General features: G+C 39.3%; 1 protein-coding gene across 1 annotated transcript in view; it reads right to left on the bottom strand.

Moving 5' to 3' along the window:
- Positions 1-1,398: 1,398 nt before the first annotated feature.
- Positions 1,399-22,386, bottom strand: part of LOC108712727 (neurturin) — a 76,047-nt gene continuing 55,059 nt past the window's right edge. The window contains exons 2-3 of the mRNA XM_018255109.2: positions 4,822-5,050; positions 1,399-3,535 (exon numbers count right to left, since the gene is read on the bottom strand). Coding sequence (XP_018110598.1) covers positions 3,102-3,535; positions 4,822-5,023 — 636 coding nt within the window. The 5' untranslated portion in view covers positions 5,024-5,050 and the 3' untranslated portion in view covers positions 1,399-3,101. The remainder of the gene's footprint in view (positions 3,536-4,821; positions 5,051-22,386) is intronic.

Raw genomic sequence — 22,386 nt, 5'->3', positions numbered from 1 at the left:
GATTTTGGACTTGATAATGTCAGACCCTGCCAAAACGGCAGAGTTTCAATACATATATTTTTCATATAGTTGTAGTTTTTGTAAACATTCAAACAAGATGTTGATCCTAGAATTCCCTGTCAAAATGTCCTGTGGCAAGTCAGACTTTCTTAACTACAACAAAAGCCGAAGCAACTTCATTTCCATATGCTGTACTGTTTGTTTACCCTGGCTTAGATATGAGTAGAGACACATGGAAGGGGCAGGCAGCAGGGAATGAAAAACAGCCTGGACAGATTGTTCTGCTGTAAGGTTTCATTTTAATAAGGTCATTCCCTACAAATAACATATGAATGTCATAGAAAATTGATTGTATGCATGAGAGACTTACTACTGCACAAATTATAGACTGTTTTAGTCACAAACTTGTTCCTTTTTGCTGCTTCTCACTGATCTGTCTGCACAGAGCAACTTGCACTCAATCAGTAATAGTGATGATTCACCCAACTATAAATAAGTGGTGCTCAAATCTTTTTTGAATGATATCCAGATTTTATGCAGTAAAGCTTGATTTCATACAAAGTGAGCCCCTCGGTATCATAGGCATGTAACTCAACCTTTCTATTGCTCAAGCTCCAAGAACTAAATGTCAGACTTTGGAGAGAGAATGTTGATTTTGGAGATTTAAAAGATGTATTGTTATTTGTAATGCTTAGTTTATTTTAAACACCACTAGGGGGTGATATATCCATATAAGCAGTAGATTATGACATGCTGAGTAAAGACGGCAAACATTCTGATATTGAATGATCTAACATTTTGGCAGAAGATTATAAACACTATCAACACAGACTGATTCAGTGTTGGATTATTGTCTTGTCAATGTATACTGCTCCCCGTAGGTAAACAGAACTGCATTTCATTATTCTACAAGGTGTATCTTATGCATGGCAACTTTTCTGGCACCAGATTAATAGGTTATCTGTGTGTATTATTGTAACTTGCCTCCTATAGTTTTATTACACTGGTATTTTAAAAAGTTCATGAAATATAAGGGGACACGCATACATTTGCCATTTGTATAAGCATCTCTTAAAGATAATCAGCCTCCTTCCGTTGTTTCAGGGTTTCCACATAGATGGAGTACCTCTCCATCTGTAAGTGGATGTGTAGTAATGTTTGGTAAACCCATTATACTACAGCTACAGAAATGCTTGGGACCTGGGGTTTTCCACATAACGGATCTTTCCATAATTTGGATCTTCATAACTTAAGTCTACTAGAAAGTCACGTAAACATTAGATAAACCAAATAGGATTAATTATATCTTAGTTTGGATCAAGTACAAGGTACTGTTTTATTATTGCAGAGAAAAAGGAAATCATTTTTGAAAATGTGGATTATTTGGATAAAATGGAGTCTATGGAAGAGAGTAATTCTGAGCTTTCTGGATAATGGGTATCCGAATAATGGATCCCATACCTGTACCATGAGGAGAGAAGGTCTATTGAGGTCCTTATTGATTGTATTTTATGTGAGGGTAAGTAACTTTTAGTTAGTTTGTCACTAAAATCTATTTTATGTGGGAAGGGGCTGTGGTACAAGTTAATAACACCTATAATGGCCTGCATTGGCCAGTGTTATTCTCAGTGACTTGTGGAACCTCCTAACCTAAGATGTTCTAAAGCTGTTAGGGATGTTGTTGCATGGTACAAGGAGACTGTGAGCAATGCATTGAGGGCCACCATCAGTAATCATGGGGCCAGATACTACTAATTTAGCACGGCCCTCCCCCGAGAAAGACCCAATTATTAGCCAACCAGTCCCATGGGACACCTGGGTGTTAGACACAGGAGCCTCAAAGAAAAGAAAATCCCCATTCCCCTAAATTGCATTAACCATGCCCCAATTATTTCAAAGTCTACTAATGATCTCCACAAACCACATCTACTTACCCACAAACCCTACCCTTTCACGCCCCATGAATTGTGCCTTTTTTTCATCTTGGGATCCCTGACTGCTGTTCCCCGTTCCCCCAGATGGTGGCCCTGAATGCAGTCAGAACTGCTTTGGCAATAATGATTTATACGTCTTTAAAATGGTACTTTCTGCATATCCCCAACAGATGCTCCTGTTAACTAGAATAATCAGTTCTTTAAACTAATATCAGCATATTGTGGAATGTGACTAGGCTATGTGTGACTATAGTGTGGTTTTAATACCAATGTCAGCGCTTTGTGCAACTGCTAGCTTCACACTGCTGCTATACAGCCTTATATAACCTTGGGTAATAATTAAAGAGCTTGATAATACTCATGACCCAATTATGTGCATGGGAACTGCCCCCAGGCACAAACATATAGTATAAGTACTCCTTGACTCTTGACAGACATACATATATGTATACAATTAAATAAAGTTGATAACCGGTGGTCTGTACAGTCTTAGACACATTATAAAGGTCAGCACAAATGGAAAAAGTCAATGTCACGCCTTGTGGAATATGAGGCTTTTGGCACCAAAGTCACAATCACTACGTCATCTGCTCAGTGTAGTTGCCCACTTCCTTTCTGGAAGGGAAATGACAAAGCTAGACGCAATGGCCTTCTGATACCTCTCATAGACTCTCATACTTAGATTTGGTCAACTGAATGGAGATGTCTTATTGCTGTGAAACTTTGCATCTCATTTCAGTTTGGTCACTGTTATATGAAATAGTTGAAAATACATGAGCAGTGAGCATTCTTAAATATATTGTGATATTTATTTTTTTTTAAAAAAAAGTTCAATTTCTTTATTTGTATCTTAGTATTTCCACTTTAATTCAGGATCCTTCATATCAACAGCAGAAATGCTGACAGAGATGCTGACCTCTTTTTCTGAGGGTGTCATAACACTGTGCAATTGCATGATCTTGTTTGCTCTGGCCATCTTTGTGTTTGTGCCACAAAGCTAAATTCCATTTGAAAGCTTTGAGTGAGGTAGAAATTGAATACAACTTTGTGACCCTTCGTTCCCATTGGACATACTGGCACCAGGGAGAGTACACTCGCTCTTTATGGGGGGGGGGGGTCACCTTACTGTTAGGCTTATTTCCTCTGCTTCTCTACCCTATATTTTCATCAAACACAACCACAGTCCTTTGCAGAGACCTCTTTGATGGTATGGTAATGGTTTTTGGAGTCCAGAAAAGACACATCATCGTCGTACTCTGTTGGCCTGCAGCAAGGCCGGGCTCTGACCTTCTCTTTTTTGATTTTCTTCTTGCCTCGTATGCTTTGCAATGAAAGGTCGTAATTGCGTACAGCTGCTTCGCAGGTACCACTGCAATAGCGAAACAGGACAGTTTCGTCGGATACATAGCCCAAGCCCAGTTCGCTTACGCTCACCTCTAGCTCCTTGAGGGTACAAGGTTGTTTGCGCACTCGGGCCCTCTTCATCCTGGCACCATTTTTTGGGTCGTCTCCAGAGTGTGCAGACTGGCTGTACCTTTCTACCAAAGTAGAAACTAGCTCCCGAATCTCGGCTTGTGTGTAGCTTTCGAAGAGAGCTGTGTCTGGAACAGAGAAATGCATAAATAATATTAGTGTGTTGAGTGGCATTTTACTAATCAGTCATTCTCTGCCATTCTCTTAAACCATTTTTTAGTATCTCTGCTTAGAAGCACAGGTGGATCTGTCAAAAATGTAATGAAACTGTACAATGTTTTACCTGTGCAACTGTCAAATATGCTGCGAGACATTGCCTAGCACCTTCTGTTTTTCCTATAGACTTTCCACTCATTCCTCAACTCTTAAAAGCTAAACTAAAATCACCCAACAGCACTTTATTCTGTTTATTTAAGTGATCCATTTCAAGCACACTTCATTCAGTTATTTATCACCAGTTTATATAAATATAATCCCTTGTTTAAATTCTTCCATTTGCTTTATGAAGCAGCAGCAAATGGATTGCACACTTGCTCGTCCCTCTCTGCTATTGCTTTCGGTAAGGCTAAGTTGTTACATGTTGCTTCAGAAGGCCAATACTGATGAAAGGATTTTTAAATACACAGTCAGTTACATTCCTCCCATTGCTTATAACCTCTTTTACTGCGCCATCTACTCCTTCTCTATAACGTCTCCTATTTCTCTATTGCTACAATTGATCCACTTGCATCATACAGTCATTCCTGCCATCAATAAAACACCTTGATATGTCGATCCTAGAAATATTATGTCATTTTCCTTAAACTAAACTGCTGAGTTTGTTATCCAGGAAATGTGCAGATCCACTTCATTAAAATTATTTGCTTTCATTTTCAACTCCCAGGTGTAAAATGAAATCAGGTTGTAAAGTAATGTGGGAAGAAAATGACTGAGGGATTTCTCATTATCGTGTGAAGCATTTAACACTTGCATTGTATTTTTTTTTAGTGGGAAGGGAGGCGGCTACATATGTGAAAAGTTTATGAAGGTAATGGCTCACAGGAGTTTCTGGCAAAGAAGGAGTTAGGAGTGTGTGCGCCAGTGAAATGGGTATGAGCTGTTGATCAAAGGAATACTGCTTCCTGCAATGCAGGAGAACATTCCCAAAGCCTCTAAATTAAAACCACCAGGTAGGGCCCAAAAAAGCAGTAACATGAGCATTATTCAAGAAACAGTTTTGCAGTATAATTTAGTGTATAGATCATGATGGAAGAAACAAGGAAAAAATCACATGTAGTGTCACCATCAGAAGATAAAAACAAAACATTTCCTTCATTATTGACAGATTACATTCCCGAACAAAACTTGCACCTGTTCTGGACTCAAATTTATTTCACCATATAAAAAGTGATCTAAAGAATATATACCCTCTTACATTGGGAAATCATTGGCTGTTTGCGTTCCAGACCCCGTGGAAATCTTCTTTGGCCGTTTAAAGGTGAGCGTGTGACCGACTGCGAGAAGGAGGAAGCAAAATTGAACGTCCATTTCCTGTAGAAGACTTCTGCATAGACCAAAAGGGACAACACAGCACAGAGGAGAATCAAAACAGTAGCTGTCCTCTTCCATACCTTCATCTTAAGGACAATCAAGGCATTGAGACTCTGCAAAAGATGGATAAATAAATCATTCTAAGCACTTTTATGTGAACATTATAGAGGTAATTACATAATTCAATATACAGGAGAAAGAACTAAGGAAGAGAGATCCGAGTCTAGTCTATATACAGTATCTAGTCTATATACAGTATCCCTGGTTACTGAATTCCAGTTAAAAATAGAGAACCAAGTACTTCATTCACTCCATCCTATAGAACTGGTGTTTCAGCATTTATTCCTGTTTCTCAGCAGTGAAGACATGCAAACAAAACAACAGTTTGCCCTCTTTGGGTATCAGCTGCCAGAAAGTGAGGGCTTGTTAGTGATATTCTTTGGATTTCTGATTTGAGTCTCTGCTTGGTAAACAAGAAACCCCAGGCAGACTAATTTCACATTTATGTGCATAATAGGCAAATGGTGGTGGTGGAAGTTAATGGGATAAGTCTTTTTCATTGTTTCTTACTATGTGGCTATACTTTCATGCTATAAGGGTCAGGTCACACAGACAGATTCGGGGATATTAGTCGCCCGGCGACAAATCTCCTCTTCATTGCGGCGACTAAGTTGCCTAACGAGGAAACTTTGGGCGACTTCGGAAATTGAATCGCTCCAAGTGCCATCCTGCCCGCGATTTACATTTTAGCGGGCGGGAAGGCAGGGGAGGCAGTTGGGGGAGATTAGTCGCATCGAAGAAGAGGAGATTTGCCTGTGTGCCCTGACCCTAAGACATGTGATTAAAACACCCTGGGGGTCATTTATAAACTTCGCGCAGAGCAGATTGGTTCGCAAAGTGAATATATTTGCCCTGCGCATGGTTATATTTATAAAGCTGAATAAGAGGGTGCATACAGAATTGCGAATTTTTTATTCACAATGCGAATGTCTAAAGGGGCTTTATAAATATGTCACAATTCGCAAATTGCGAATCTTTATGCGCACACTCTGCGACTCAATTACGCCACAACTTTGGTGGCGGATAAAATATTCGCAAAACAGTTTTGCAAACTGCGAATTTAACGCTATTTTCGCGCACAACAACCTCGCACATTGGGTGCGCTCGCGCAAACTCCTGTCTCATTTGCGCGCCATTTGCGAAAATTTATTCACACTGCGAATTCGCAAAAACCGGAAAGACGGGCAGAGCAGTGCAATATATTAGCGCTCAGCAAAAAACATGCGCAATACAACCATTTGCGAAAAATATGCGCTGCACGAACTTTATAAATGACCCCCCCTGATTACCAGTCTGCACTGTAGCATGCAGTAAGGGTAAGATTAAAAACCATAATGGTCCACCCCCTCTTTTCCAAAGGTTTGGTCCAGTACAGGTATAGCATCTATTATCTAGAATACTTGGGACCTTTAGTTTTCTGGACAAGAGATTTTACTGTAATTTGGATCACCATATCTTAAGTCTGCTCAAAAGCATTTAAACATTAAATAGACCCAATAGGATTGTTTTGCTGCCTTCATGGATTTTATTATTAAAGGCAGGGCCGCCATTAGAAATGAGTGTGCCCTTTACAACAACATTTTTGGGGCCCCGCCCACACTAGCGCCCAAGCCCCACCCAAGATCCCACTCCATCCAAGCCCCACTCCATCCGGCCCAAAGACCACAGACATCAGCGCTAAAAAAGTTACCCCCCGATACACAAGTTATAAAAAGCTATTGATGGTCAGGGCCCCCTTATAAGTTAAAAAATTAAAACATTGGTGCCAGGGCCTCTCTTACAAGTAAAAAAAAATTGGGGCCCCAAAATTTTTTTTAAAAAAAACATTGGTGGCAGGACCCCCCTTACAAGATAAAAAAAATAATTGGGTCCCCAAAAATTTCAAAAAAAAATAAATAAATAACATTGGTGCCAGGGCCCCCCTTACAAGTTAAAAAAAATTGGGGCCCAAAAAATATTTTTTTAAAAAAAAACATTGGTGCCAGGGCCCCCCTTACAAGTTAAAAAAAATTAGGGCCCCAAAAAAATAGTTTTTTAAAAAACATTGGTACCAGGGCCCCCCTTACAAGTAAAAAAAATAATTGGGGTCCCAAAATTTTTTTAAAAAAAAAACATTGGTGGCAGGGGCCTATAGAATATTAAAATAATACATTGGTGGCCAGGGGATTAAACAAGAAAAACCCCCACATTGGTGTTCAGTAGAATTGAACTCGTGGCTTCAGGACTTCAACTTCACCTCCTTTCGAGACTTTGGGTCTTTTCACAGCTTCAGGACTTCAATTTCGGCTATTTTTGTGACTTAGGGTCTTTTCGCTGCTTCAGGAGTTTGACTTCCGCATTTCGGCTGTTGTTCTTGCTCACAAGGAGGGCCTGGCTCTTTTCAAAACTGCAGCACTGCCGCGCCCCCCTTCATGCCCGGGACACTTGTTCCCCCTGATGGCGGCCCTGATTAAAGGCATAATTGGAGCTTTCTGGATAATAGATTTCTGGATATGGTATTCCATACCTTTATTTTGTTTGCCAAAAAATAAAACAGGGATTTGGAATTAGGGATTAAATCATTTCCCAATATCCCTCTGTTTACATATGTTTATACACAAGTAATACATTCAGTTTATTTTTCGGTTACTTATGACTTCCTATTTGCTAGAATTACAGATGTTTAAACTAATATAGTTGAATTTCTGTTGCTTTGATAACCTTCTTTTCTCACCAGTTTCAGTTCAGAATGTTATACCTTGGATAATTACAGTCATGATGCAATGCAGGGCTTCAGGGCCTTCCAGGTGCGTGTCTGTCATCTGCCATGTTAAGAGCTGCTCAGAGCTCGTTGTGTATTCAGGATCATTTACACAATGCTGTTTTGGCTTAGTAATTTGTATTTGAACTAACTGAATCCAGATCTTTGTTTTTTTATTTCACTACAACAAAAAACTGAAGGGAACTGTTTATTTTTTCTCAGAAAAGCCGGAAATTAAAATATGTTTTTTTTTTTTGCAGGGTTTTGAATTGTTTCAGTAGTTGGACAAGTTTTGGGGGACAGATTTGAATTTCAGCTGAATCAAAAAATCATAGATTTGATGCATTAGTAAATACTGTCACATCTGCACATGTTTCAATACTGTCAGATAAGGAAAGCTTTACTGATCCCTCAGGTTCAATAAAGTAAAATGTGGCTCCATTACGGCTTTATAATCAAAATATTAAATTTTTGTCAAATTAAGAAAGAATGTATGCACAATATCCAATTTTTTTTTTTTAAATGATCACATTGCAACCCTTTTTGGGTAGATGTGGGATGATCTTTTTTCCATTAACAACTGTTATTACACTTCTGCATTTTACAGTATTCTGTTGGCAATTGCACTAATACAATTCACACCTCAGTTTCTTACATATAGACGCAAGGGTTACGGATATGACTAATACACAGATTGCTTTTGTGCGAGAGAATAAATAAAATGGCACATTCATGTTCAGCAGTGGGAAGCACTGCCCCTTTATGATTTAAAGAGCAAGTAAATAGCTGCACGTGGGTGATGAACTTGCTGCAGGGTTTTTCAGACATCCTATTATTCCCCAGCCCCCCATGCCACCCCAGCAGTTGGTTCTTACCAGACAAAGCAGGGATTTGATGTAAGGAAAGTGATCAAAAAAGAGTCCAGTCAGAAATAATTGTGCTTGGGCAAAAGGAGGGAGGGTAGGCTATAGTCTGCTGCCTCAGGGTTTTATAAGCAGCACTGTAGGGAGCAGGAAGTAAATCTACCATGTGCTGATATGTGTTACATGCCCGCTGACACTAAGGAATACTACTTTAGGCACTGTACACAGTATTCCAAAGGAACTTAACAGGCATTCATAACACTGAAATGCACGAGACTGATAAAGACACTTGACCTACTTTTTAGAGTTGTGCAGTAGAACTCTGTGACCATTTCTATGGACATTTTACTTTTTAAAACTTATAACCAGTTAGCAGCAAAAGAAACTATAAATATAAGCTTGGTTAAATGAAATAGTCAAAGAAAAAAAAGACCAAACATTTTCAATGAGTGGAAATACTAGTGTGCAGGACGGGAGGGAGTGGAGGACAACAACCTGGGCAATGTGTTAGCTAAAATAAAACAGGTGCTGACAGAAAAATATAATGGGGACTCATAATTTATGAGCATAGATGCGAAACAGAATAAGCTGTCTGAAAAGACACTATTCTAAAAACAGAAATTGTTCTAATATTACAGCCAAGTGAGAATTTGACTCATTATAACCATCATTCTTCAGAGCCCCCTTGCTGTCTATTTATAACGTGCAGAATCCTTTCCAATATCATTCCAGCAGCACTAAAAGGTTTCTGGGACTTCATCCATTTACTTCTTTTCCCTCTCCCTGCCGTGAGAATGTGCTATGTGTACCTCATGGCTGGCATAGGTCCTGAGGATTCTGGGAGAGTTCTAGGGGATTAGACTGAGGATGAGCTATGCATGACATAGGAGAAGAGAAGGGTAGGAAGTGAGAGAAAAGAGAATAAAAAAGAAAGAAAAATGTGTATCTAGATTTATGGAGACAAGTACATTTTGGATGATAGGTAAGTGTACAAAGATATTTAGATCATAGATGGCAAAGAGTAAAAGCTAATGAAAAGAAGAGAAGGAAAAAAAGTGAAGACAGTGATATGAAAGTGGGGAAATATTTAAGGTGACAGCATCAACATGACTAAACAAAATAAAGAAAAGATTTTATAATTTGAAGAGATGTACAATGGAAAAGTATATGTTTATTTTTAGAAATGGAACTATGTTCTACTTTTCACTCACTTATTTGTGCAGTCAAATATTACTGTATGTTTATCAAATTGAAAAATAACCAATTTGTTGTTTTTTAAAGAAATATATTTATAAGACTTGGAAAAATGTATTTTTGCCCATTTTACACACCTAATTTTGAACTTTCCAATAGCAAATCATTCCAATAATTTTGTCGGCTCAGTGGTGGCAAAGAAATGCCATTAAAATGTTGGTATAACAGTTATTCATATATATTACCAGTGAAAAGCAGACATTTTCAAATCAGATAAAATGGGACCAAAGGAAGGTAACTTCATATTTGCTTTTTAGAGTATATGCCCCTTATTAATGTTGAGGACAACTAGTTAATTGCATATGACAAAATCTAAGGGTTTACAGCCATTTCAGAAATTCAATCTGCCACTCAGTTGGAATGTCTATGATAGAATAGAATTGTTTTATTCCAAAAGATTATAACTAAAATGTGTCTAGTAGCGCCATATGTTATTGCAACCACATATATTAGGTATAGTAGAGACATACTGTAGCTACTTTTATAGATGCTGTTTTTTTAACAAGCGAGGGATACTAAAGTGAACAAAAAGGAACAGAGCAAATGAAACAATGACAGGGACCAAGAGACGATGAGGAGGAGCAGTGATTTAGGAGAAAAGTGCCAGGGACACTCAGACAGTAAAGTGATTCTTGGAATCTTCTCTGAATTAGCTCTTAGCTCACTGGTGGAAAGGACAATGGTTAATGTCAGCAGACATATATGAGATAAAAAACAGGACAAAAGACTGCTGCTGAAAGTAAAATAGAAGAAGTGACATTAGGGATATTGATAATAAAACAAAATACCTTTAACACTCAGCAGTAATTTCAGGTAACATCCCATCACAAGCATAATTCCATTTTGCAAATAGCACATCTCGATTACAGAATGCCCTCAGCAGTGGGTGTGAAGAGTCAGGGCTGTCCCTCTTAGTGAAGGGACAATATCCCATACAGCAGAGTCACACGAGATACATGACAACAAACCCATTGATCCAATGAACTATTGTGACCTCTGGTGACCACAAGGGATTAAATCTGGCTGCTGTCCATGGTGCTGAAATGCCCACAGGGCACGACTGTAAAATACTGACTTCCTTTTAACTGGTGCATTGCCAAAAACGCAACAAGGAGTGTATGTGTCTTAACAGATGCAAAGTACCGCTGCTTTTCTCTGCATGCCCTGTGATTTACTGCAATTATATATCATACAAACAGAAGGTTCAAAGCAAAATTCTAATCTACTTTATAACAAAGTATAAAGCAGACAAAGTAATATGCACCAAGGCACAAAACTAGATTAAATTGATTTTTTGTATGGCACTTTTTCATAATTGCTTTTCCGTACCGAGTAATATGTAAGTTGATACTGGAGTGAAGAAAGTAAGGTGATGTCAGAAAACAGCAAGAGAAATGTGAAAGGGGTGAAAATGAGAAGGCAGAGGTAAGAGGTTAACAATACACAAGAAATGCAGTGAATAAAAGAGAAATGTAATTAGAAGTGGTGAAAGAAGTACATAAAACTAACAGCCAAGGCATGAAATAATAACTGACTGTCTGGGAAGCTAAAGCTGACCTTGTATTTCGGCCTGAGCACTTCCCTCAAAGCAAGCAGAATCAGCTGAAATATCATTGATTTTGAAGGAATGTCAGAGAAAGTGGACAAGCATGACAGTAACATAATCAATAGGTCAATTTAAAACATGTTAATTGCAATTGTATTTTGAACCTGGTTTGAACTTCATGGTATATATCTATACATTTTAAATGTAAATAAAGCAAATCAATTTTAGGTCTGAAGGGTGCTTGTTGAGGTGAATTCCATTTGTCTGTTTTGTTTCATTTATTCTATACCTCTAGCCCCCACTACCAGTTTAATATTCCTATTTCTAGGAGTACTTGTAAGGTTTTGCAGTATGAAAAATTACTAAGCAATTAGCATTCAATAAATTGACATATTACGATCAATAGGCCAGTGGATTAAATTGGTCATAACTAAATTGGAACATGTTCACTATGCGTGGGACAATTTTATTTTTAATTTTTGTAGGCTAGTAGAGCTTTTTCCAGAAACGTATTTGGAAATAGTGCTCATACTTAGAGGTGTGGTTTATATTACCAAATGGGGTTTTTGGAAAACAAATATGGGACCTGTTATCCAGAATGCTCGGGACCAGGGGTTTTCCAGATAAGGGATCTTCACGTATTTTGGATCTCCATACCTTAAGTCTACTAAAACATCTTTTACACATTAAATAAAACCAATAGGCTTGTCTTGCCTTGGCATCAGTGATGTAATATGATATATCTGAGAGATGAATGATAAATGAGTGGCAAGATTGCACTCAAGTAGACAACCTGTTACCAAACAAAATGCATAATATTGATAGTATAGCTAGCAGTGACAGTGGTGGTGAGAGCTAATGGGTATAAAAAAGAGTTTGCAGACATATCCCATCATCAGGTTTTTTTACTGATGGATCATAATCATTCCATATGCATTTCAAAGGCTTTTAATTATTCATAATTGAGATGTATGACTGCTGTTCTGCCTGCTACACTAAAGTTTGCCTTATTAAATAGGAGTGTGCTGTGATGATACTATATTTATATTATTGGTCACTGTTAATTGGAGGGCAGAAAAAACCCCCTGTTCAGCCTTTGCCATTTTTGCCATTTTATGTACTATGGGAGTATGGAGGCATCAGCAAACATCATCAGCAAATTCAGTTGCCATTCATTCCAGTGGGATAACCCTTTGATTTAGGAAACATGAGTACAATTTAGACTGGAAAACAGAAATTTCAGAACCGGAAACAAAGACAAGATATTTTTATTGTTTGTTACCCTCATAATTCAGAGTCCACCATGGCCTTGTATCTTTTTTCAAGAAGCCCGCTCTCTGGAAACCCCACCAGAGGAACAGCTTGATGAAAGATAGTTTTAAAAATAAATAAATGAGAAAAACTTTACATTTTAAAAATAAAGTAACTGAGCTCTTTCTAATAGTGTCAGTACGTAATATATCAACATGTCCCTGACACCAGCTGCTAAATATTAGGCTAGCCCAGGCAAATGCAATCTGCAGACACTAGTGCTTTAAACTGCCACTTTTAGCATTCACTTCCAAAAGCCTGCACTGGGAAATACACAGACTGAAAATCCCTAGGCAAGAGGGAGTCTTCTATAAGCATTGCACACAGGAAGTGCCAACTCAGAAAAGTTAAATTCTAATGCTTTTTAATTCATCTGCACTACCCAGGGCAATTTATGCATATATTCTCCACATTCTAAATACATAGTGGTTTCAAGCTTATCGCAAATCCTTGTTATTAAGCATTCTTAACCCAGATGCTCAACACTTGGTAGACATAAACTATATTAAAGGGCCAAAAGTATTTGGGCACTTAAAATCCAGACTTTTAAAATTGCATGCCAGTTACAGCCCTTTCTGCCAAGTTCTAAACTTTCTGTGGCAGTATAGGATTTTTATGGGTAAGCAGTCACACACAGGTCTAACAAGTAATGTCAAATGTAAGCTAGAGTGAGATAAGATCTTTCACCCAAATCACTGCCCGGCCTCACTAAAGTTTAATCTTCTTTCTACTTGCTGTGCAACTGTAATTAATGGGGGGGGGATGCCTAAAAGCTTGGATACTTTCGGTGATTACCTTTCCTTCTCCTTTAAGTGCCACCTAGTAAGAGACATATGAGTTCCATGTCCCCCTAAAGCTTACAATTTGAGTTTCTGGCCAGACTAGTAACTAGATATTACTGGGCCCACAGCTGATTATTTTTCAGGCTCCCAGGTTGACCAGTTTTACCAATATTTTTTTTTACAATACTTTTATTATGCAATCATTAGCAGTTTTACATACAGGGTAGTAACAGTTGTACACATTGCTAAGTTTGTGGATTTGTAAATGCATGAACACTAAAGTAAAAGAAAACAGCAAAACAAAAATTAAGGTGGAGCAATCTAGATTCTCTTGCAGTAATTGCAAGGGTCATTTAGTCCTTCCTCGTCCCAAGATTGTGGGGTTGGCCCTTTACTGGACTTCCAGTGTATTGCAATTGCTTTATTGGCCTACATGCAGAGTATAGCAAGTAGTGTGCAGTGTGCCCTTCTACAGGATATCTGATTTAATAACAGTACCATGGGGTCCATTGGGAGGGTGATATCCGGCTTAATGCGGATTAACTGAACCACTTTTCCCAAAAATTATTGTATTAGTAGGCAGTTCCATATCATATGTATGAGATCTGCTGGTGCATGCTGGCACCTTGGGCGCTCTGGGTTCAGTTCAGGGTTAATTCTATTTAGCCTTTGGGGGGGTGAGATAGTTTAATTGAGACATTATGTCCTTGCTACTAACCCCTTCAAAGGTATTTTCAAGTATGTCTTCCCAGACTTCTTCTGTAATTTGTGGGATATCCTTTTTCCATCTGGCACGCAACTTACCAAGAGGAGTGCTCCCCACCTGTATTAACTGTGCATAAAACCGTGCTGGAGGATTTTTAGCCCTGAATTATATACCCCCAATTCCAGTCCACCTGGTGTGGTATCTAAAAGTACCTTACCAAATTGAGTTTCCATTGCGTGTCTCAGCTTTAAGTAGTGGAAAAAACATATTATTGGGTAGTGAGAAGGTTTGTTTGTTGTGCAGAGATTGGAAAGGTACCAGTTTGCCCTCCTCCACCACATCGGCAATATATTAAATCTGGTATTTGGCTCTGGTATGTTAATTGGAGTATGTTTGTGGGTTATAACATAGTGGAGTGTAGCTCTACAGTGGTGCTGTGGTTTTGGGAAGAACTGGAGAGCTTTGTGCCAGGATCTTGCTGTGGTTCTCATAAGAGGGGAACATGTTTTCCTAGTCCCAGCCCCTCTGCTTCTAGAGAACATTTAATGTGGCATGCCATGGGTTCCATTGCAATCGCAAATAGGAGGGGTGACAGGGGGCACCCTTGTCTTGTGCCCCTAGTAATCAGGAACTCAGCAGATACCTTAGTATTAGTCCTTACTTTGGCCACTGGTAAGTAGTACAGCACTTTTACCCATTTTACAAAGTTGGAGTGAATTCCAACCTGATTCATGGTAGCCCAAAGGTATTCCCATTCCACTGACTTGAAGGCCTTATCGTTGTCAGGGGGGAGTCAACTATTCTACTGCCAGGGTTATCATGCTCTATGGACAAATTTGTGTAAAGCCTTCTTATGTTAATATCTGTGAACCGTCCAGGCATAAAGCCTGTTTGGTCAGGGAGATTATGGTGTGTAAGTGGTCCGCAATTCTAGTGGCTAACATTTTTTCCAATATTTTGACATCCACATTAATTAGTGAGATTGGCCTATATGATAAAGGTCAAGGGGGTCTTTCCCCAGCTTGGGAATTAAAACAATTAATGACTCTCTCATAGAGGCTGGTAGGTTTTTCTCTCAGCCAAAGCACCTGCTGGAATGACTGTGGTTGTGGTGTTGTCTTTAGACAGTATGGCTAGCAATTTCCCATACCTTGTTCAAAGATACTGGCTTTTTGGTATAGAATGTGTTTTTTTGTAATTTCTACTTTTGACTGTCTTGCCATTCTTTGAGTTTTTTCAGTTGAGTTCATGCTATATGCAGCTTCAGTTTCATCTACTATTTTGGATTTAGTTTCGATGTCTGCCGCAAAGCTTTTTGTTAATGCTGTAGATATTACCAATAAATGTTACATCTGGGGGTACTTCATTGTGATTTGTTGCCAGAAATGACTCTATGCTATTTTGAATAGGTTCAGCCAATTGTTCATGGTTTGCCCATAAGAGGCTCAGCCTACAGACTCGGTCTGTAGGTTCAGAGGACAGTTGCAGGCTAAGGAGTAGTGGTGAGTGGTCTGAGTTCCCTCTGGTGAGAATTTTAACTCCTAGTACCTATTTGTTTACTTCCTCACATCCTAGCATCCTAGGGCCACGTCAATAAATATTATTATGGCTTATTAATTAGCATGTTTATTGTTTTGTAAATGGATTTCAGGCCCTCCAGAGATCCACCAGTTTATACAGCGATGTCCATTTTACAAAAGCTGGAATACTAACTTTGGGGGGGGGGTTTAGCTTGTTAGTTCAGGGTTTGTCTCCACATTAAAATCACCCATTAGAAGTAAAGGTGAGTTGGGGAGGGTAAGTATTTTCTCCATCACCTCGTATAGGGGTTCCTCCATAAATGGCGGTGGATTATATATGTTCACCCTTGTAAGTTTTTTCCCTAGTAATGAGCCATGAAGAATCACATATCTACCTAGTCTGTTGGATATAACTTTTTCAATCACAAAGGGACATGTTTTACATATCAAAATGTTTACACCACGAGAATAGTTAGAGTGGAGAGAGTAGTACATTGAGCCTATCCAAGGTTTCTTAACGTTAGTATTTTACTGCCAGTCAGGTGGGTTTCTTGTAGTAAAATAAACTGTGGGTTAATTCTGTGGATAAAGTCGAAGACTAGTCTCCGCTTGATTGCATTACCAAGACCCGGAACATTCCATGACATTAATTTAACCATAGCTATGTTTGATGAGAGATAGTGTGCCTGAGCTATAGTGTATCAGGAACAACTTCATGTTATAACATTGCTGACATTTTTAGGAAGGAGAGCAAGTAAACATTAACAAAAACCCCATGCTCATCCCTTTCCCTCCCTACCCACTCCATAACTTCAGTAGAGTGAGTTTTGTACACAAAACTGTAACTAAGTTTAAACTGGTGCAGAGTTTAGTGACTACAAGGGTCTGATAAAATATCCTTTAAGGTATTGAGTTGAGGCAGCCTGTGGGGCAACCCTTTGTAATGTGTTGCAGTACCCTACTACTTTATTGCCCCGAGAGTGAGACCTGTCCCGAGATTTGTCATAGCATGTGCTTCAAATGTGTTATAATGTTTAAGTTACTTTTTTGGATTGAAGCAGTTTGTTTCGGAGGAACCAGGATTGACCAAGTGTAGTCGCGCCATTGAGGCTGCCCTAGTGCCTTTCCTTTGTGCCCAGGATTGCTTCATCTCAATTCCGTCTCAGCAATCTGTATGGACTTCCCTCCAGCCAGGAGATGGCTTTGTGTGTCTTCCCATCATCTGACAGTATTTGGTTTTTATATATGAGCTCCCCACCTTTCTCGCTTCAGACAGTGCCACATCTCTATCTCTGTAGTTGAGGAGTTGCGCTATTAGAGGTCTTGAGGGTATTCCGGGAGGTGGGGGTCTGCCTGGTATCCTGTGTGCCCTTTTGACTGTAATGGCCATTGAAAAGGAATCTGTTAAGGAGCCATTGTTCCACAAATGTTTTTGTATTCTGCTCTCTCTGGTAGGCCCAGTATCCGCATATTGTTCCGCCTAAGGCGTTTTCCCAGATCATCAGCTTTGGTTTCTAATTGTGCAATTTGCTTTTCAGCTGCAGTAATGCAGCCTGGGAATGGTGCTGTGGTATCTTCCAGGTCACTGACCCACCTTTCCACCTCCCCTGTTCTCTCTGATTTTTTATACATCGTATTTTAATATTGTAAATTCTGTCTTAAGCAATCACTGCTCTGTGGTTCATTGTGATTGCCTGTAAGACTTCATTTAGAGTTGGTTCTTGGGCTATAGTGTGATTGCCCGGGGTGGCATGTGAGGCCCAGCCTCCCCCTGCTGCTGCTTGCAGCACTGTATCCTTTGATGCAGGTGACGTACCTTTAAGGGGATGTTTGGGCTTGGGATCTCTGACATACTATGCAAGTTTTTGTGCAATCCCTTCTCCTCTCCCCTCTTTCTCTGGTAAAGCAGTACATATGTGGCTGGATGTGGCGCCATCTTTGGACAGCATGTCTTGTTGCACAGGGCTGACCTTAGCGGCGTGTCTGTGGAAGCTTCTCTGCACCATCGGGTGTCAGCAGCAGTGTTCAGGATTGTACTTGGGTCCAGGTGGTGGTTTCCTGCATGGAATTGTGTGTGTATCATTGTTTTTCACCTTTGGAGTAATTGCTGTTACTACTACCATCTAAATGATTCTCCCACAGCATATATATAAAATACATGTGCAGTTCACATGAACACTTGACAATTATAATTTCTAATGCAGACATGGCATTGGGTGAGATGAGGTTCTCCTCTTGCTTTGTTACTGAGAATTCCAGGAAATCCCAAAATGTAAGCTTCTTCTCTTATTTCTGATTTTGTATTACAATGCTGGATAGCATAAGGCATGTGAAGACTTCTTGGTTTAAGAAAGCATTGAATTCAATTTCAGACCACTTAAGGAGTCCATTGATTGGCATGCTGTATCTGATTGTTGGCCCAAGGCATGAATGATTGGATCAGGCAGATGAGGCCCAACATGTGTGTGGCTGTGCTGTCCAAATATCCGATCATTTGGAGAAGTGGATTGTACTGTTTATGGCCAGCTTTAGAAGTTTTACAGTCCCTGTCAGTATCCCGGGGGCAGGGTATAAATGCAGATGTATAGTGTGTTTCTCATTATAACACATAGATAATTGTCACCAGAGCTTCTTTCAAAATAGTAAAGAAACAACAGGCTAGAGTGGCTTTCTTAAGTGAGCATGCAACTCTTACACTGTAACGGTTCAGTTACTTATTTACTACATTTCCCGCACTTTTCATACAGCTTATAAGAAGCCCATTTAATTCCACTGTGGGTGGTTATTAGCTGTTCCTCATTCTGTACTGTCCCTTCACAGGCAAGTAGCCTTCCCTAATGGCAGGACATCTCCTGGAGTTAAAAGAACAGTAACATGAAATTTTTTTTATAAAAAATTAGTTTGCCCTTAACGCCACCCGATGGATCGTCGCCATGTCACCTTTTCAGAAGAGGAGCACAAGCAGATTATCGATAAGATATTTCTTAATAAAGTCTTTGCGAATGTAAAGTTAAATGTGTGTTGGTGTTTTTTTTCGTTAAGGGCAAACAAGTTTTTCATAAAAAAAATTTAATGTTATTTTTCCTTTAATAACACAGGGGGAGCCTTTCCCTTCCTTTTGTCTACAATCCACCTTCTCTTATGGTGGCCATACATGGGCCGATAAAAGCTGCCGACAGACCATGTTGGCAGTGTATGGGGCCCCCCCGACGGGCTTCACCGATCGAGATCTGTCCGAAATCTATTCGTTGATGCGGTCCCGCGATCCGACCGCCCATTACTATTCATTAGGATCCGATCGTTGGGCCCTATGGCCACGATCGGATCAGCCCGATATTGCCCACCTCAAGGGTGGATCTCTCCGTGTATGGCCACCTTTACAACGTGCATATTTAGGTTTTGACTTTTTTTTCTATAAAAATCATCCAACCTTTTTTATGCATGCATGTCTATGGCTACCTCCCTATTACTTATTACCTTGCTCTGGACAACAGCCCAATTTATTATAACTGCAAAATAATTCTTCATATCCTCATCTGCCAATGCAGTATGCACTCGCTGACATGGTGCATCCACAGATTAAATTTTCAAATTAATATCTAATCAGATCACAGCATGAACAGTCAAACTGACCTTCCAACCTGCTAAACATGTCCAGGTGGTCAAATGGCATGGTTACATTGTTCAGACCTTCCAACCAAATCTGACCAGCTAAACAGATTTTGCAGCAAAACTGCAAAACTGCTGAAATCTAAAAAAAAAAACCAAAATCTAAAAACAATACAACAGCAAATGAAGAGCATTCAGAGCAATTTTAAACCGATCTCTTGTGTAACTAACTTCATTATAGGATATAGTGGGGCTCATTTATCTACACTGGGCAAATTTGCCCATGGGCAGTTACCTATATAGCAACCAATCAGTGCTTAGCTTTTTGAAGCCAGCTGCCAGTAGAAAAATGAATGTAGCAATTTGATTGGTTGCCATGGGTTACTGCCCATGGGCAAATTTGCCCAGTAATGATAAATGACCCCCAGTGACTGGCCATTGACTAATGCGATATCAAAGCTATTACTGTGACAAAGGTTTTTGGACTGAATTTTTTTTTTTCCAAAAAAATCATCCAACCCTTGCATGTCTATGGCTACCTCCCTATTACTTATATTGCTCTGGCACAACAGCCCAATTTATTATAACTGCAGAATAATTCTTCACATCCTCACCTGCCAATGCAGTATGCACTCGCTGACATGGTGCTTCCACAGATTAAATTTTCAAATTAATATCTAATCAGATCACAGCATGATCAGTCAAGGTGACCTTCCAACCTGCTAAACATGTCCAGGTGGTCAAATGTCATGGTTACATTGTTCAGACCTTCCAACCAAATCTGACCAGCTACATAACTTTGCAGAATGGCATCAGATGGCACTCAGATTAATGTTATTTAGCATTATGGCAACCTGTGTAGCAGCTAAGGGCTACTGTGTCAAAACTGCACAACTGCTGAAATCTAAAAAAAAGACAACAAAATAAAAAAAATAAAAAAACAACAGCAAAAGTAGAGCACTCATAGCAATTTTACACTGATCTCTTGTGTAACTAACTTCATTATAGGATATAGTGACTGGCCATTACTGGCTATTACTGTGACAAAGGTTTTTGCACTGAATTTTAGTGGGAATACACATACTTGCACAAGTTAGCATACTATTTCACTAATGAGAATAGTGTTTTTTTTTTTTTAAGAAAACAGGAGGGTATATTTATCAAAGAGTGAAGTTAGAGATAACCACAGTCTGCTAGAGTGAAATAACGCCTCTCTCCATTCATTTCTAGTGGACTAGTGGTTATCTCTAACTGCACTCTTTGATAAATATACCCCAGAGAACGGTGGGCCAGATGCGGGTAGTACAGGGTTGGATTAGGGTCGGGTGCGGGTCAAAAGTTTGTCGACCCGCACATCACTACAGTGCATATATGAAATGGATAGATAATATGAAGCTAGCATGTAATTGGATACAGATGGATGGAATGCTGCACACATGTCACACTACAGGACTCAGTTTTTTTCCTATTTTGAATTACTGAAGCCTATATAAATGAATAAGAGGAAGAAGGTAATAAACATTCAGACTAATGTTTTCTTATGTTTAAAACTAATGTTTAATAATCAAACAGCCTCACACTTAATTAGAGGGAGGTGGAGGATCCAATGGAGTCAAGGGGGGGGGGTACAGATAGGGGGGGGGGGTACAGATTGTAGAGTTGTATTTGGGTCAGTGATTCATGCTTCCTCAAAATAAATGATTTATTACTATGAAGTGAATGCCATGAAATTCAAAAAGCACTACCTTGTATATGAACATTTAATATGAATGCCAATAGGGCTAATTTATAAAAACTGGGCAAATTTGTACCTGGGCAGAAGCTTGCAGCAACCAATCAGTGATTATCCTTTTTTAAGTCAGCTGCAGGTTCAAAACTGAAAGCAACCATCTGATTGGTTACTATGGGTTACTGCCCAGGAGCAAATGTCCCTAGTGATTATAAATGAGCCCCAAATGTGTCTATCTTACAGTGAGCAAAAATTGGTGCAATCAGGGGTGCTGCTGCCATGAAGCAAGTTGAGTAACTCATGCATGTAACTTTAAGAGCCAAATTTCCTTTTTTAAACTGTACAGTAAAGGAACCCGGGACTTATTGTAAGCTCTGTGGTACATAATTTGCACAGTATAATTTTAAGGAAACATTTACTTAGAACCCAAACAGAAAAGCCAAATGTCCTTTAGTTCTCATTTAGAGAACACTTCTGTCCAGATTTGGTTGCACCCTAAATCTGTCCCAGGGCCCAGATGCACACTTCCCCCTCCCAAGCTAACCCTAATTTATGTGTTTTTGCACCTGGCCCTGCAGGTAGTAAATGATCCATATAGTGTTGCACTTTGACACAGCAAAGGAAACAGCTTGTACCCATACGTTTTTATCTTGCTTGGAAGTGAATAAGAAAATAGGCAGCAGGCCTGTTCTGAATCTTTGTAGTGTCCTGATGACACAACAGCTTTAGCATCTATAGTCACCCAGCAGAATACATAGCAATAGAATGTAGTCACACAGTAGATGTACAATTATAATAGTGCAGACTTTTATAGGTCTAAAAATAGGAGGAGCAGTTTATTACATTGGCCCCCAAGGAGCCCAGGTCCCATAGCAGACATTCCTTCTGTTATTCCATTATATACAATTAAAAAACAGAGCTAAATAAAACAATTTATCATTGTGTACTTTTCCAGGCACTACTCCAGCATTGGATTGGCACATGCCTTGGTAATGGTAAATAACCAAGTGGGAGGGATTTTGAAATTTATATTGCCAATGTAAGGGTTATGACCAGTTGACTTCCCATGTTTGATTGTTAGTTACATTCCGCAGGCAAAAAAGTTCCTTGATACCTCATACACAATCCACGCTAAATATTGACAAGTTGCTGAGGCCCCAGGAATTATTCCCAGTTCACGGAAATGCTTCGTGCGCCATTAATAATCAGCATGTTACACTTGTCTTTTAAAGGGAATTAATGGTTTCCGTTTAATGTAATAATTGCCTTGAGGTCTGAGGTTTGTGTACTGGGAAAATTATCTAGGTATTTCAACTGCATAGAATTTGT

This window comes from Xenopus laevis, chromosome 1L, assembly GCF_017654675.1.
Source record: "Xenopus laevis strain J_2021 chromosome 1L, Xenopus_laevis_v10.1, whole genome shotgun sequence".
NCBI classification, from domain to species: Eukaryota; Metazoa; Chordata; class Amphibia; order Anura; family Pipidae; genus Xenopus; species Xenopus laevis.
Note: the sequence above shows the minus strand (reverse complement) of the source record. Positions and strands in the feature narration are given on the sequence as shown.